The 18315-nt window shown below is 39.2% G+C and overlaps 1 protein-coding gene across 1 annotated transcript; it reads right to left on the reverse strand.

The window, feature by feature from the left end:
* Positions 1-11111: 11111 nt before the first annotated feature.
* Positions 11112-16712, reverse strand: LOC125003473. The gene is made up of 9 exons (XM_047577427.1): positions 16419-16712; positions 16096-16329; positions 15891-15995; positions 15492-15713; positions 14954-15292; positions 14513-14864; positions 14372-14429; positions 11278-11459; positions 11112-11139 (listed from the first exon to the last, which is right to left on the reverse strand). The coding sequence occupies exons 1-9, from the start codon at positions 16612-16614 to the stop codon at positions 11112-11114; spliced, it is 1716 nt and encodes a 571-aa protein (XP_047433383.1). The 5' UTR covers positions 16615-16712.
* Between the last annotated feature and the right edge of the window lie 1603 nt (positions 16713-18315).

Below are 18315 nucleotides of genomic sequence, written 5' to 3' on the forward strand. Positions count from 1 at the left end.
AATTTGAGCAGTAGCTCGTTGCGTTAAAAAGCAGCCTCCAAATCTGGAGGTTGCAGGTTCGAGACCAGGGTTTATAAATATGCTAGAAATTGTAAAATGAAACAATTGTCTCTGGGACTTGATCCCACAACCTCTGTACCCCCAACCCTTCTTCTTATTCCCTGAGCCACTTTCTCTTCAGTTTTTTGGTATATTTGTCATCTAATTTTTGGGACATTTTTCAGATTTTGGAAAAAATAAAAAAGTTGGCTCCGCCTCCCACAGACTCCACCCCTTTGAGGAGCCGTTTCAGCTCTTGATTCAACTCCCGACTCACTGAGCCGTTCAGTCAGTGACTCCCTCAACCTGAAGACTCTCAACCTCAGACTCTCCTCTGGACTTTGGAGAAGCTTTGAGTGTTGGACCAGTGAAGCAGCGGAAGACTGAAGACACAGTCTCTCTTTGATTTAAATTCACATGAGCAGAAGAATTCGTCTTAGAGTTTCATCTATGAATTAAATCTTTTGTTCACTGGACAGATTCCTGAATCTCAACATTATCAAAGACCTGAACACTTTAAAGCCACAGAAACACAGAAACACATCCAGCAGCTTTTTATGACTTTTATTAAATATGTAAATAACTGCACAACTTTTCAAGTGTGACAGAATCTTTGGAGTAAAACAACAAGAGTTTACACACAATGTCTGATAAGTTACAGCATCAAATGTTTGAAGCACTCAACAAGGAAAATATTTATGAAAAATATAATGAAGAAAATATTCAGATTCAACAAAATCAACACTGCAGATCCTTAATTCCTACAAAGCTAAAATATACAGAAAGATGAATGAAAACTATGCTACTTGGAGTACATACAGTGATATAATGCACTGTAAAAAAAAAAAAAAAAAATAGTAAAAAAAACGGTAAATTTCTGGCAGCAGGGGCGCCATAAAAATACAGTAAAATAACGGAAAATTACGTTCTCGTAAAAATACAGATATTTTCCATAACTGTAACAAGATTTTGCCGTATTTTCAGGTTGTTTTAACGTTTAATTAGAAACATTTTCACATTTTAAAACAATTGAATCACCTAGAAATATGGCAAATAAATGTTTTATTACGTACAATAATGCTTAAATTTTAAATTTCTGTTATTAATCGGGATGGAAAGAGGGAAGATGGGAAGAGATTGTATAATAATTTATATTTGATGTAATATAACAGTATATGACACAAATTAATGTGATTAATCTTTCAGAACACGTCAAAAAACTGTTGCAAAACTAGATATTTGGTTAGATTGCAAGAATGTACTGTTCATTTTAGAAAACATCAAAAGGATATTTATTTTTTTTTACGTTGTTTTTAACGTTTAATTACAAACATTTTACATTTTAAAATAACGAAATTACCCATAAAGACGGCAAATTAACATTGTAATATGAATAATAATGCTTAAAGTTACAGAAATGTGCTCTTATTAGTTGTTTTAATGGCATTATTTTATTTAAAAAGGCTGTAGGCTATATTAGATTAGATGTAATATAACAGTATACAACAATAATTTGATCTTTTCAAAACATGAGAACATGAGAAAAAATGAGACCAAGCTGAACAAGAACAGCTACAATTTCGCATTCTCCGCATTTTTATTCAACTGTAGCAGGTAGCCATTATTACAGCAATATTCAAAAATCTATTCAATTAAAATGACTGGTGCTGAAACAAAAACAAAAACAAAACAGAATTCAACTGAACTGGTAATGAAAGAAAAAAGTTAAAAAAAATAAATAAATAAAAAAAAAATAGTTGAGTTACCAATTTACATACAAGTCACCATACATCCACAACACTGATTAGAAACTTGGTGAAAAGTCACTGGAAATAAATCCACTCTATACCAGGGGTCGGCAACCCTCAACACTCCAAGAGCCATTTGGAAAGAAAACACTGGGAGCCACAAAACCCCTTTGACATCTAAAATGAAGATAACACTGCATATATCGTTTTCACCTCTATGCTAGGCCCATAGTGTGTTGCATTTATGAAATGAAATAACTGCTACAGAGAAAACGAAATTGCATTATGCATACATAACGGGTATTTATCCATGGTTGGCTTACCTGGGGTCCAAAAGTTCAATAAATAGCGGGCTTGACCTGCAGGCGGGTGTCGTACGTCGGCAGTTGTGGCGTATATTTTGTGCAACAAAAAATTAAATACATTTTATTTTAATGTTAAAAGATCACCATCAATTCAAATTTAGAAATATATTTAAAAAAACTAATGCACTAAAATAAAAATACATTTACACAATTAAATACTCGAAAGCCACTAGTATATGAGCTGCAATGCACTGTGGGAGTTCAGTGTTTTTTGGTTGATGTTACAACCATGAGTGTGGTGTGGCATTCAGTGGCATTCAGTTGTTGTGTAACTCTCGCTCGCTCACTGATGAGTGACTAGTTGCCGCTATTCTGAGGCAGTTAGTTAGCTGGAAAAAGTGAACAGCTTTGATCAGCATCCTTGCTCTGCACCTCTCGCTGCAGAGAGCTGCAACAGAGGAACGAAAGAGCCGCATGCGGCTCCGGAGCCGCGGGTTGCCGACCCCTGCTCTATACAGTTGACGAGGTGTGGTGTCCATACTTGAACAACTTGTTGATCGTAGTGAAGTTTCTGTTTCTGAGCTGTAACCACCTGAAGAGAAGACAGAAAACATTAGCGGTAATTAAATAATAACAGCTAATAACAGTTTAAGAGGCAGGACCAGGATAAAGGTGCAAGAAGATACAGCCTTTTCCAACACCACAGCAGTCACACGAGTCCCACTATAGATGACACCGTTGCTTTGGGACAGACAAGCTTGCAAGATCTCAACATAACACACTATAAAGAAAATACACACCAGGCTGACTATACATGGGAACTAAATGAACAACATATTGTTGTTGGGGGAACTATTGCTACTACTGGATACAAAAGTCATTTTTTTCTGTACATTGTGATAAAGTATCCTGTGATCATCCCATAATCCCATCCCATCATTAGTTGTGTGTCATTTGCTACCGAATCAGAATCTAGAGAAGATAGACCCAACTGATGATACTGATTTATAAGCACAATGTCAATTCACTGCTGCTGATTGTACTATATTACACTAACTTACAGGTAGATTATGTTATTTTTCAGCCCATCTAACCCAAAAGAGTAATTGTGTGCAACAGATGCATGTACTCACCAGAGAGGGGCATCTGGTCAGACTGTGTTACTGGACTTGTACTGGTACCTGCTCAAACTGTTGTTTGCTCTGGCTGCTTGGAGGACTGTCCAAGACATGATGTTGGCCTTACTACAGGACAGATAGTAGTAATATTTAAACACAGGCATCACATAGCTCAATGTGGGTATATTATTACCTAACATAATTCTATCCTCAGTAGCCATTAATATATTTTAAACTGTTCTTTTCTCAATATAATGCAGTACACCACCACTAAGACCCACTATGAAATCAATGATGAACAAGGTGTAGTGTATAGTCATCACCTTTTTCAAAACAAACAAACAACAAACAAAAATGTAGAGAAGATTCTTTGAAGTATAATTCATAGTAGAACTGCTGTATTGGACTACATTAATTAGTACAGGTGGACCTAATAAGTAGATTTTGTTTATTCTGTACAAACTGAAACACATACTTGTCTTTTTGAGCAGTGACAGACGTTTCCTGGCTTCAACTGGTCTGAGGACAGAAAGGAGGTCACTCTCCTGCAGGTAGCTCAGGTCCTCAACTCCTAAACATTTCAGATGCTCAAGCAAAGGCTCAGGGTCTCTGAGTTAAGGCATTGATTTCATGAAAGACAGAAGCAGACTCTCTGCATCCATGACTAGGAGGACTAGAAGGGATGAAAAATACTGTTACTGTCAGATTTTAATCTTTCAAACTCCAGATGACTGAGTCAACAATGCTATGCTTAAGTGAAATTACTCTTTTCCCACAAAGCTTGTACACATGCAAATGGTAATAATCTAGTTTCTGCTCAGGCTTCCAACATTTCATGCTTGTTTCACTTCATACAATGCAAATGCTGGCACATAGGACACGTCATGAGGTGTAACAAAGTATACGTGCTGGTCCTGCATCACAAGCATGAGCTCACTGTGTCCGAATTCAAGTGCCTCTCCTCGGTTTAAACACAGAAAGACCCTTTTTGTACTGAGTGCCTTTCCACTGCATCTCGGTAGCTGCTCAACATTGGGTTCTTTGACTAAGGTTTCTCCTACTGCGGAGCGCACTGCTTCACTGTACAGTTCAGCATGGAAAGGAGTGGAGTTCTTAACCACCAGTTTATGCAATGAAATCAACTCTCACCACTTATCTGCAGAGAGAAAGACAAAACAATGACGAATCATGAAATTTGCCAAAATCAAAATAAATGCTATTAGTTGTGAAATAGTCGACCAAAACTGTGTTAGCAGATCTCCCCTCAATAAACTAGAAGATTATTGTTAGCTTATCCTTTACATATTTTTCAGTATTGTTTTGAATTTCATGTTGACCATTGAGTAGTGTTGCACCAAAATTAAAATATGAAAAACCTTGAAAAAGGCAGAGTAGGTCGCTCCTCCTATATTTTTTAGAGGCAAGATGATGAAAATATTAGTTTTAAGAGAGAGTAATTGGTTGAAATAAACCATTACAAATCTCAGTATCATTTATAAAACATTTGTTCTCTCTTCTTTGGAAGAAAATCCACTTAAAATGTCTCACTAGCGACACCTGCATGTGGAGGAGTAGGAGCAGTCTGCGTGGAAAGAAGACTATGACATCCTGACAAGTTCCATAAAATCCAGCTTCCTATCCTAGCCAGAAATCATGCCATTTCAAGTCACGCAGTAAAGGTTATGGCCAAAAAACTAGTGAAAAAGTAGAAGATGGTTAATAATCGTTTATTGTACATTGTTGCAGCTCTAAACAATTGTTGTTCCTCTTTCTCTCCGTCTGTGTCAGTCAGTTCACAAAAGTAAACGTAATGACTCGCTGTTAAGTGCTAAGCTAACGTTAGTGTAGATAAAATAAAAAGTGGTTGGTCTGGCTGACTACTAACAGTCATAGATATATATCTATGATTAACACTGGCAGACACCACGTGAAGACGCCGCCGCCGCCGCCGCCGCCGCCGCCGGCCATACTTTTGTCATCATAGTTCGCTAACATTTCAATTGACGACATGCTAGCAGATTGCTTTTGCCGACTGAGTAAAGTCAGACGCATGGTGGTAAATAAAGCTCATACCACTAAGCTTCAGTTTGATACTTGCCTTCTGCCTTCGTCCTTGCTCCAAGTTTCTGTGACCAAACGGTAACCGCCGCGTAGTGGTTGTTGACCTTGTTAAGCGTAACGTCAAAGACGGATGTTCAGTGTCCCAACAGCCAATGGCATGTCGTCTGCGTCTTCGTCTTCGTCTTCGTCTTCGTCGTCGTCGTCGTCGTCGTCTTCTTCTTCTTCTTCTTCCTCTTCCTCTTCCTCTTCCTCTTCTTCCTCTTCTTCTTCTTCTTCTTCTTCTTCTTCTTCTTCCTCTTCTTCTTCTTCTTCTTCTTCTTCTTCTTCCTCTTCCTCTTCCTCTTCTTCTTCTTCTTCTTCCTCTTCCTCTTCCTCTTCTTCTTCTTCTTCTTCTTCTTCTTCTTCTTCTTCTTCTTCTTCTTCTTCTTCTTCAACCGCTGCTGTCGACCAATCCAAACTGGACCTTCGCTTTTCAAAGCACGCACTCCAATGACATGTTACGTTCACGTTTTTGTCTTTTGTGTTTGTGCAGGGAGACGTTGCAGCAGTGAAATGTCTCATAATTACACGTGTTTTGTTCAGACATGCTGTGAAATAGTACAAGACGTTGTGATTTACATTGGATTGTGTCTATGTATACACAATAGCCTACAGTGTTAAATAGTTATGTTACTATTAATTTCTCAGTAATTTTAAATGATTTTTTTAAGTTGTAAAGTTGAATTGTACAGTTTATTCCATTAAATAACAGACAAATATTTGTAAAATTACGATACATTTGTGCACATATTTTAACAATAAATAATGTATAAATATTTTTTTTTGTAAAATAACCGAAATATCATGTTTTCACATATATTTAAAAATACAGAAACGGCCTGTAAAATAAATAGTAAAATTATGTTTGTTTGTTTTTTTTACAGTGTATATAAACAGATATCTATGTGTTTATTATATAGCACTAGCTCATTTAACCCGACAAAACCCAGCACCAGCTCAACACTTTACTCAGGCAATTATTCGAGGCGGTATCCACAGACTGATTACACCGCAACCCTCTGGCGTTGTAAATGCTAGTAAATCGTATCGCACACCTCTGGCGATATTTATCCTGCCTCACTCTGGACAGGATCCTGCCTCAAACCCGACAGAGCGCGCTTTATCTCTTAACACCCCCTAGGGCAGTGTCTGCAGACACCCTCTTCTCTAAGACAAGACATACAACTGTGATGTTTTAAGCTGGTATCAGATTATTATGCAACAATCCCTATTTTTAAACGCATCTGATCTCCTGGGACCTTTTCCCAGCATCATACGATTATCAGGATATGCTCTGTTCTTCTCAGCTACACCTGATTTATTGCTAGTCTGATCAATCCTCCAGCAAACAGCCAGCATGCAATGCATACATTGAGCAATAAGTTATCACACTCATTCACTCTTTCCGCACCATGGTCTTCCTGAGGCATTTGTGACACACACAGACAGTAAGACAGACACAAACATGCAACACAAAGTTTTCACTCTGCTGCTCTGCACACTCCCCACAAATTTAGTGATTTTTGAAAGGGTAACAACAAGATTTTTATCTCACCTGGGCGGACCACATTCTCCCAACAAACACCTCTTATTCAAATTTGCAGATTTTTTTTTAAATTTGTGTGGCCAGTGGCGTTGCAGTGGAATCTGAGGTCCTCCCAGTGGTGATCCTCCCCGTTTGATCTTTGCCCTTCTGGATGGTGGCTCGCCAAAAAATGTTGTGTCAAATTATTCCGAAATAAGAGACCCTTGTAAAACTTAGTCCTGAATTCGCTTAGTCAATTCAGCCTGAAGATAACTTCTCTTTGGAGTCTCGAAAAATCATCAGGAGTCAAATCCAGAGCATCAGAGTGATCTTTATTGCCAGCAAAAAAGGAGAGCAGCATCACAGTGTCACGACCCGTCGGCCATGAGCTGGCTACTTTGTATGCCTGTGTGAGTGAGTGTAGTTTTGGATTTTCTTTTGTGCTTCCTTTTGTGTGCTTGGTGTGTTTTTGTTTTGGCTGTCCATGTCTCACTCGCTCTAGGGGCTGCTGGTGGGCGTGGTTTGGGCAACTCCAGAAGACACACCTGCTACTCATCTCACCTGCAGTCCGGTTCCTCGTCACCTAATCAACTCCCCTATAAAAGACCAGTCCGACCTTCCAGTCCCCGCCGGATCGTTGCATCAGCTCACCTTCACACCCTCTGCCTGAAACCAGAGCCGCCTGCCAGCAAGCCCAGACTGAGACCCCTGGAGCTCCGATCCATGCGCTCGCCCAGACTCTTCAGCAACTCACGCCACGACTCATTTCTGTGTTTTCAAATAAACTCACTAAAAACTCACTTTAACTCCTGGTCTGCGTTTGAGTCCTGTCACCAGTCCTGACACACAGGACAAAAAATGGTCACCACAACCCTGCTCTGAGGTGAGGGCTACTGTCCTCATCTTTTATACCTTTGGGACGTCACAAGTCACACCCTTGTCCATCCTCTACATGGGGCACACCCTCACCAGCCCCTTATTTTAACCAATCATACCCTTAGAAATTGTCTTCATCACCGTTGATGAGCCACATGGCCTGGGATGCCAGATGTGCCACATGGCTCTGGAGCATCGTGATCTACTCCAAATACCTTTTCTATTTTTTTCCTTACGTTCAAACGCCTGCAGTTACGTCAGTAGTTTTGAAATTTCCCTAGGCTCCCAGTTTCACAAAGTTACTCACCTCCATTTTACACCCTTATCTTCTAGTCCACTCTTAAGCTCATTATACTTTAAAATAACTTTACCAAGTGCGATAAACACAACTATCTCCTACATACACACGTGCTCTTGTGAGGAATACAGTAAATATACTTTTGATTCCAGTGCTCTCCCTTTGTGTTCTACTAGCATATGCCTGGTGAAGGCCCATCATATCAAACGTAATGTTGTAATCAAGCCAATGACATCATGATCGGACATATCATGGTAATTCAATCATAACCACATGATCAAACTAAAGGTATTCTTATTCGATATATCATCATAATCAATACAACCTTACAATCAAACATGACGTCAAAGTCATTCAGCATGCATCTTATCATTTATCTTCTTTTAAGCACTTTAGAATTACACTACAGGTGCTCACCTACTTCCGACCAATGGGGCGCTTCCTGGACGGAGGGCTGCTGACCAACAACCCGACTCTAGATGCCATGTCAGAAATCCATCAGTACGACAAGGCCTTAAAAGCAGAGGTAGGAGAACAAGTAAGTTAATCATGTTTTATGTTTCATCCTAACAAATTGAATGACTAAATATGAATAACTTCATATTTAATAATATTTAATAACTTCAGTCATTAAAACTGCATGTCATTAATTGGCTTTATCTTTTGATGTTTGCAAACTAAGGAATGAATTTTGTACTTTTCTATATATATTATGTATATTTCTATATATATATTTTAGAATATGCTTGGTACTAAATTCAAAATGTTTTTCTGTAATGATTCATTTTGTATTTATTTGTTTCTGTTTCACTGTCTGGTAGCAGGTTGTTTACAGTGATTACTGTGGCTGTGGATGCTGCCACGTTTCTAATAATTATCATAACTTTGTGCACGTGGTAGAAACAGACATGAACACACGCCTCAGTCTCTTTAGCTCCATCATGCCACAGTGTGGTACCACATACACACAGCAGAGGGTGCATGTTTGCAGTTGTGGAACAGCAGCAGTGGCATTGCTATATTAATATACTACTATTTTTAAATCCCACTTGTTACAACGAGCCTACCCACCCTGACTGCCTCCCTCTCTTCAATTTTTATTTTTTTTAATCTTTTTAGTGTCTTATAGTTTTTTAATGCTTTTGATGCATGTTTTGTATTTTTTTTTTTTTTTTTCTTTTACGAATGTCCTGTAGTTGACTGTAACAGTTTTTTTTCTTGCCTTCCTGTCCTGGGCAGGGCAGTTGTCAAACCAAACTGTGAAGTGTTTTCCATATGGCTGTGTTAACTGTGTTTTGTGCAGACTCAGTCCCCAGCTGTCTCAGGAGGTCCTGCTGGATGAGGTGAGCGACGCGGTCCTGGTGGACATGCTGTGGGAAACCCAGATGTACCTGTATGAGAAGAGGGAGATCCTCCAATCTCTGGCAAAACTACTACTGGAGAACTGACAGCAAGAGGAAACCACGAGTAGAGGGAGAGTGTTTGAGCTTGGCTCAGAGTTGAAGGAGAAGCTGCTTTTCATTTCTTCAGCTGGTACATACAGGGGAAATGTTAAGAGGAAGTGGTATTAACTGAATCTAAAGATGAAAAGCTGACGCACTGACACCTCTCCACGGTGTCTGAGATAAAAGTCTCCTCCTCGTTTCTTTTTCACTGGTTCCCAATTTTCACCCACCAAGAAACTGCAAAGAAACAGTGTGTAGTGTTTTTACTATATTATTGAACCTGTGATACAAGCAGAAAATCTGCATTTTGCTGCAGTGTAGTTTGGATGATGGTGGTGGTGATGAACCACTTCTGCCTTATGTCTGGGACCCGTATTTGTACCTTTCTTCTTTCCACAACACACTTCCACACATCTGTTATCTATTTATACTCTCGTTCAACCTCACACATGTTAATAAACTGCCTAAACAATACACAGTTAAACCTCCCAGTCACTGTGAAAGTGTCTTGAACGCATATTATTTAACTTATATTATTGAAACTGGCATGAAAACGAGACTTGAACGATCATTTATGTGAAGGACAAAGGAGAATTAGGAATTAATTGTTGCTACTTTCACAACATAAACAGGAGGCAGCAAAGTATTTTCTATCGTTTCTTTTTGTTTTGTATTAGTTGCTGAAGTGTATACTAGTATGCTAATAAAATATATTAATATTAATCTCTGATGTATCCATGACTGATTTGTCCTTTTGGGGTTAGCTAATAGGATTCTTATCTAATTAAGAAAATCAAAAACATGTCACAAGTGTTAAGGTTGTTGGTTCATATTTATTGTGTTGAGTTACACTTAGATGAATTGTAAAACAAGACCATAATATACAAATACACAAATACCCAACAATTTTGTCATTCAGTAGCTTTATTTTTAAGAAACACGGAGTCTCCATGGCAACGTGTCCGTCTGAGCTAATTACCGTTGCTAACATTAGCTGCTCTTGGAACACGACAAAAATGAGAAAGAAGCAAACTAAATGCCAGATGAAGGAGTGCCAGTAGTTCACAGGTTTGAGATCTTTCGCCTCCAGCTAAGCCCCGCCCTTCAAAAAAACGTCACACTGTTTACAAACTGTGAGGGGACCTATATGACAACAAGTCCAGTGGTATTTTCTTAAATGTGAACTTTCCTGTTGCCATGTTTTGTCTGTACTTTAATAGCTACAGTGTACAGTACAGTTTTCTTGTAGCATATACACTGTGTGATGTATGTAGCACTGTAGTATCACTTGTAGATTCACCATAAATAATTTCAGTAGAATACTGCAAGCTATATTTGATTCCCAGAGTAAACATGATTGTCTTTTTGCACTTGATGTTAGGCATCTGGTTAGTCTTTGGACTGAGATACAGAGCAGAGTTTTATCTTTGCCCTTTAAAAATATCTCACTGTAACTCACAGTGAGATATTTTTTGCTCAACATCTGACTGCGAGAATAATAAAAAGCCTGAGAGAGTCACACACAGTCATGGAAATGAGTAAACCTGTATAAAAAGTTCATGGTTTCAATTCCTAAAACATGTGGTGGACGTTTGAATCTGTCTGTCTGTCTGTCTGTCTGTCTCTTTAAGTTGTCCTTTGCTGTGTTGTACAGTCTCTAGGTATCCTCTGCCTGGTCATTGAGCCTGAAAGTAAAGATCACATTATTTAATCAGGCTAAACATGCAGTAAAGCATTTTAAAGAATACAGTCAGAACACGAGGAAACCTTTTCAGTAGCCAATCTATAACACAGGTTGTTTTGGAAAAGCAGGATATACTCACTCAGAGGTTGAATTAGACCTAAATTTGACAACAGCGTAGGGGACCATCTCTTGGTCTTGGGACTGAGGTGGGTTTACGAGGGAGTAGATAGGATCTGTGTTGTCCTCTGAGAAGTGGATTGTGCTGTAGAGAAGTTCCTGCTCTGCTGTTTGAGCTGAGGAGTCGTCATCACCACAGTTCATCTAATGAAACACGAGAGAAATTGAATTAACTGTTTAGCTGAGCTTTTGAAGTAACGCTGAGGGACACGCTGAAGTTTTTGCATTTGAACTAAATGAAAAGGAGCAAAAATCTTTTTTTCTACTGTTGTCACCCACACAGCAACCAGCTGTCTTTAGTGATGTTTACTTTTAACCGGTACACAACAAGCTGCAAAAATGGCAGCTGAAGATGAAGGAATGACACCAAACAGAAGCAGTTATGTTACTCGACTGATTTGGTTTAGTAATGTTTAACGTGGAACACACCACTGAGATGTGTAAAGTTTATTAAAACTAACGTAGCAGCGCAATAAACCTGTGACAGCACCTGAAAACAAAAACATACAAAAATGTGTCTATGAGATTCTGATGCTTCAAAACCACAACTAAATTACTAAATGAGTTGCAACATTAAGTGGCCTCACCACGTATTACAAGACACTGATGGAAGAAAATGAAATAATCTTCTCAAGTAAATATGATGAAAACAAGTTTAAACCATCGAGCTGCAGGTATTTTGCTGAGGTAGAATAGCCACAAAGGAAAGACTGTGCTGCATCTGTAGAAGTTTTACTCAACAACAATAGATCTGTGGAGCAGCAGAGCCATTAATGCTGATATGAGACGTAGTGTTTTACCTAAGATTATACATGAAGCTGCTGTTATGGTGTTATTCTTACGATATGGACACACCAATCTGAGACATCTGAGAACCATCATCAACAAAGGTCAACGATGATGTTACCTCACGTCTCCTGAATCACGCTGATCTGTTGATCTATGGTTTATCAATGATCTTTACTTTTGTCTCTTTTGTTTCTCTTCTCATGTTCTGGTTCTAAGCTGAGCAGCCAATCAGAATGATTTCTTTGATCGTCTCTTTCCACAGTTGATTCAACCAGTGTTGCAAGATTAAAGTGTTTCACAGCTGTCTGAGAGGTTTCGTTGGGCAGTTGTTGGCAGGTGAACAAACTTTCATCTGGTCTGGGATCAGTTTGGTATTTTTTGTAATTACTTTTCAATGCTGATTTTAAACAAATCCATTTAGAGAAAGATGTGTTTTGTCTTCACATGACTGGCAGTGTCTAAACACTAGAGAAGCTTTATAGGCCTGTAGTGGACTACATGATATTAAATGGCCTCTTTGTAGCCAGATGTCAGTAGTTGTAGTAGATGAAGCTGTGGTTTGTTAATGTTTGTCTTCTATGCTCCGGCCTCATCGCTTTTTATGGTGGTTTACAACAAAATATTGACCAATATTTCAAGCACTTTTGGTGGTTTTTGAATCTTTCTTTCTTTCTTTCTTTTTCTTATTTTTTGAGCTGGAAACCATTAGTGGTATCTAGCAACACACTGATACGATGAAAAGGCTGAAGTCAGACTAGTGGCAAAACATACAGACTCTCACAGTCGTCCCGACGCTGGTAAATAGTCAAATGTCGGCTTGGTTTGTCATAGCTTTAATGTTATACCACAATTAAACCCATTTTATTTGTGTGTGTGTGTGTGTGTGTGTGGGCTCGGACTTTAACGCGTAAATTAAGATTAACTACACAAAAATTAACGCATTTTAATCGCACTTATTTTTCTCACTGTTTTCTCACGTTTCTCACTGGACGAGTTTCAGACGAAGCGATTATAGGCCTACTGGAGCACAAAAACAGCCGCCGACACTGACCACTGCCTGAGGAGTTTTAATGTAGCCTGAACGCAGCTCAAACCGACCTGGTGCCTCAGCACGGCAACCAAGCCTTGATAAACACACCGGATCCACGCCGGTTTACAGTGTCCTCCCGTATTTGAGCCGCTGGCTACTGGAGCTTCATTTCAAAAACAAACAAACAAAAAAAAAAGGCGCTCGTTGCGGTTGCGGAGTTTCCTCTGCTGCAGCTGAACAGTTGACATGTGGTCAGAAATAGATACAAACCTGTCACTGTCTCACGGTGCATTTCATTGTCAGAGGACTTCAGCCTCACAGCTCTCTGTCTTCAGACTAATGGAGCCTGTGTGATTGGTTACTGAGTTTTATTAATGTTTACATCAAGCTGAGTTCAAAATCAGTTTATGCTCCTGTGATTTGCATCCCCAGTCTGTTGGTCTTGGTTAAGTACCACCTTGGAAAAAAAGTAAACAATGTTTTGTTGCTTAAGCTCATATATTCAATCATTACTCAATGGTAGATACCAAAATCCATATGGAAAAAAAAAATGCTTGTCACTGTTCTCAGGTCAAATATTTACATGTGATTAAAAATGCGATTAATTTTCGATTAATTAATTACAAAGACTCTAATTAATTAGATTATTTTTTTAAATCGAGTCCCAGCACTATATATATATATATATCTTGAATATGAATGTTTCTTCAGTCATTGCTAAGCTAAGTGGCAACTGAACTGAATTAAAAATATACAGCTCATTGACACCATTGTAAATGTTACCTACTTTACCCACTTACGTTGTTTAGAGTTGTGTGTATTGTCTTACTCTAGTAAAGTAATTATAACCATAGAGCTCTTGGTTGGGAGGGTTAGCATGACATAGCAGATACACAGTGGTTGAAGCTACTATTGTATATGTATGTGAGATAATATGCTTATTAAAATAAACTAATTCTGTACTGAAAACACAAAATATTATGGCAGCTCTCACATGCTGTTATAAAGTCAAAGTACTTGTCATAACATTGGTGAGCAGAATAAATTGGACTATCTAATGTTTGGCAAAAATTATTGAATTACTGGCTGAATATGGGATCCACCTCCAGGACCTGGGACAACATGTTTATGTATGTAGAGCTGCCAGGGCCAAACCAGACAGAAGCTACTCTTCTGACTGGTACGATATAACATCATTATGACTCAAATGAAGCAGAGTTATTAATTTTGTCTTTACCTGCTCCAAGTTGTCCAAGGTTTCATTCACGGGAGATCGACCGGAAGTTCTTTTTTTTCTGGTGAGTGAATATTAAAACTTGGTTAGTGTGTGAATTATCTTGTGGGTCGCTAATCTCAGAAAGAGCACTGTGATGTTCACCTAATCCACAAGAAGACGGTGAGAGGAAGTAAAACAAGGAGAGCTGCAGAAACTCCTGCAGCTGCTGCTGGGTTCAGTTTAGATGTTTGTTTAGTTTGGACAGTGAGAGTCTTTAGAGCTGAGTTGATGTCTCTGTTGGTTGTGACAGCACAGGAGTAGTTTCCTGCATCCTGACTGCTGACTGGGTCTAGAAGCAGGTGTTTGCTTTGGTCCTGTGTAAGGTTCAGAGGTCGATTGTTGAAGTACCAAATGTAATTTGTGTTAGCAGGTAGAGGACAGCTGGTCCTGCAGGTCAGTGAGACTCTCTGACCCTCTGTCACCACTGGAGAGGGACTTATCTTCACTTTCAGATCTGAAAGACAGACAGATGTAAAAGAGACATTCTATATATGAGGACATGTATTGATTGCTGGTAGGACATGAGTAACAGATTCTAATTACCTGTGACAACCAGAGAAACTCCAGGAGAACCAGACACTTGTTCATAGTTTGTTTTGATTTTGAAGATGTATTCTGCTGAGTCCTTCTTCTTCGTCAGGTTGTTTAATGTGAGGATGTGTTGGTTCTTCATGTTGTCATGAAACTTCACATTACGTGTCTTTCCAGTCAGCTGTTTATCTGCCTCTTCAGTATTTCTCTTTACTTTATACCAAAGTTTAGACTGTGACTGCTGGTTGTCAGGATGAGAGTATTCACTGGAAATGTTCACAGAGGATCCTTTCAGAGCACAGATACTTCTGCTGATATAATTCACTCTCAAACATTTCTTCTCCTCTACGCCTGAAATATTGATCGAAGACAAGAGACAGATTCACTTTAAGTAACTATTAAACTCACTTTGAATAATCTTTAAATCAAAATTCATCCCTGGTGCAAGATGTCAACTTCCTAGTAGATAGAAATGTTTGAAACCAGGACCTTCTCCAGTGACTAAAAACATTTAAAAAGATACTTAAATCATAAGTTGGTTCATACTCACAGACGTCAGCAGAGCGCAGATCCTCAAGACCTTTTACAGCACAAGAGAATCTTTCTGTTGCAGTTTTGAGAACTGAAATCTGTTGTTTCTTCTTGTCTCTGTCTACTTGTCTGTTCTTAAGCCACATAAATGAAGTCAGATTGTCAGTATGAAGGCAGCTGGTGTTACAGGTCAGTCTGATATGACCTGTTACGTCTGGAGGAATCCTTTGGACGTGGATTTCTGTTTGGAGACAATCAAAATATTTTTCATCAGTTCATCTCTGCAGTGTTAAATATATCATCAAATAACATGATCAGATTTCAATCGTAACAAATAATTAACGTTCTCCAGTGAACGTATGACTTGACAGAGATCAGAGGGGTGGTGGTGGGAGGAGTGTAAATGAGGAAACTTCACCTCTGGGATATGTGATGGAGCAGGACTCATCTACTGACGTCTGCTGATAAGAACACATTCTCCCTTTAGCGTAGGTCACACTGAAGCAGGTCGGAGTGACTGAATCTGAACAAAACCAAACACGTATCATCATTGAACTGGTGAACACGTGTCTTGAGGAAGAGTCTGAAGAGTAGAAATAGAGTTTATAACTGTTGTGACTCACCCACTGAGACTTCAGGGGCTCTGAGATCCTCGTAGCCTTTGACAGCACAGGAGTATGTGACTGCTTCCTCACTGCTGACCAGCTCTTGGTACCAGGGAGACCAGTCCTCATAGAGAAACTCTCTGTTCTTGTACCAGATGTAGGCTGCAAGGTTTTCAGTCCGAGGACAACTGGTGCTACACATCAGTGTCACTGTCTGTCCCTCTGTGGCAGGAATCACCTTTACCTGCAGGTCTGAGATGGTAATTAATATAAATAACATTAATGCAGCACATTACTCTTAAAGTGATCAGTCTGTAATACATTAATGATAAACACTGTACCTGTAACATGGAGGTAAATTGTGTTTTGCAGGTTGCAGTTGTCCAGTTTGTTAGTTCCTGTGCAGCAGTAATATTTTGTATCATTTTCATTTAGATCATTGATTGTCAGAGTGAAGTTACTCTCTTCTGACACGTTGTACTTTCCTTGATTCCCATCTGTAGAGATCTCGGTAGAATCATACTTTGAACCACTCATGTAGACAATGTACCATCTCTTGTTTGCAGTGTGACGTTGATCTGAGCAGGACAGAGTCACTGATGAACCCTTTAAGGCACAGATGCTGGTTGGTTTCCCCTGAACTCCTTTAACAGAAGATTTTATCATCAAACATCTGGACACATTTACAACGTTAACATGACTTCAAGACCTCATAACATCAGAGAATCTGCTGCTTTAACTATATAAACGTTTACACCTAAACTCCACCAAGAAATATTAAAGTTACATATTTCAAGTAATATAAGGAGAAAAAACAATCGTTCATACCTGAGATGTTAAGAATCAAAGTCATAATCAAACATCCAGCTTCTACCAAGAACATGACTGTTGTCGACTCCAGCGTCTGATCAGGAAGTTGATTCTTCTAATGAACTTATTAAAGCTACAGCTGTTACTGTGAGACTTTATGAAAAGTCCTAAACATGAATGAATGGAGGTTAAAATCATCAGCAGTCTTCTTACAGACTGAAGACAGAATGAACTATTGGTTAGAGTGAGTGTGTCTACAAGCAGCTTCACACCACAACTATCACTTCCTTCTTCATGATGACTTTGAGGAAGAAGAGACCTCTAGTGAACAATCTGTGTAGTGCAGGACTTATTACAGTCAGTCTGTCTCTTTCAATATATGAGGGTGTGACTGCAGCTCATTCAGTCTTTTCCTGGTTGTTTGGTTCTGTAGTTGTGTAGCAATTTCCAGTCAGTTAAAAACATGAGGCACATTTTAAAGAGACACTAGTATTGATTTCACTTGATGTCATTTGTTTCTCACTGTATATTTTATCATCATACTAATAGTATTCTTCATGGGGCAGCATAGCGGCTCGGTGGTCAGCACTGATGCCTCCCAGCGAGAAGGTCTGGGTCCAGGTCCAGTTCTAGGTTTGATTTGCATGTTCTCCCTGTGTCTGCATGGGTTTCCTCCCACCTCCAAAGACATGCTCGTTAGGGTAATTGACCCTAGATGTGAGTTTAAGTGGTTGTTTGTCTCTGTGTTAGCCCTGCGATAGACTGGCAACCTGTCCAGGGTGTACCCTGCTTCTCGCGCGCTGACCTAGTTAGGATGAGAGAATTTATTATTTTTCATTTTCACCATTCATGAAATGTGAAATACAGGAGTGTATTTCATCATATTCTCACGATAATATCACTGTGGAAACATGGAGATGTGAAGCTGTTGTGGTTATTTTGTGGTAAAGACAAAAAACAATCATCACCAGACATTACATCTAAGTTTACCATGTTCTTGTAGGCAAATGATATAAGAAAATCATTCATATGTTGACATGCAGCATGTCCCAGAGCCACATGTGTTGGACATAAGCTTGTAGTTTTTCACTGAAAATAACTTGAAGCCAGTTGCTTTTTTTGCCTGTTGTGTGAATGCAGTACTAGATATGAACATATACAATATCCTCTGTCCTGCAGGATGAACAAACTGCTTTGCCTAGACGGTAGAGACATTAAAGGCCTGGTGCTGATTCAGATGTTGATCGCTCTGGAGAGGGAAGCAGGAAAACTCACCAGAGAGCTCTTCGACTGGGTCTCCGGCACGAGCACGGGGGGCATCCTGGCCTCGCTATAATCCACGGTAGGTATCTGTTTCCTTTTACATTTGTTAGAGTTTTTTACTGCGTGGAATCACCAACAACAATTTGTACATTTCTGGTACATGCA

The sequence above is a fragment of the Mugil cephalus genome, chromosome 2 (assembly GCF_022458985.1).
Source record: "Mugil cephalus isolate CIBA_MC_2020 chromosome 2, CIBA_Mcephalus_1.1, whole genome shotgun sequence".
In the NCBI taxonomy this organism is placed as follows: domain Eukaryota; kingdom Metazoa; phylum Chordata; class Actinopteri; order Mugiliformes; family Mugilidae; genus Mugil; species Mugil cephalus.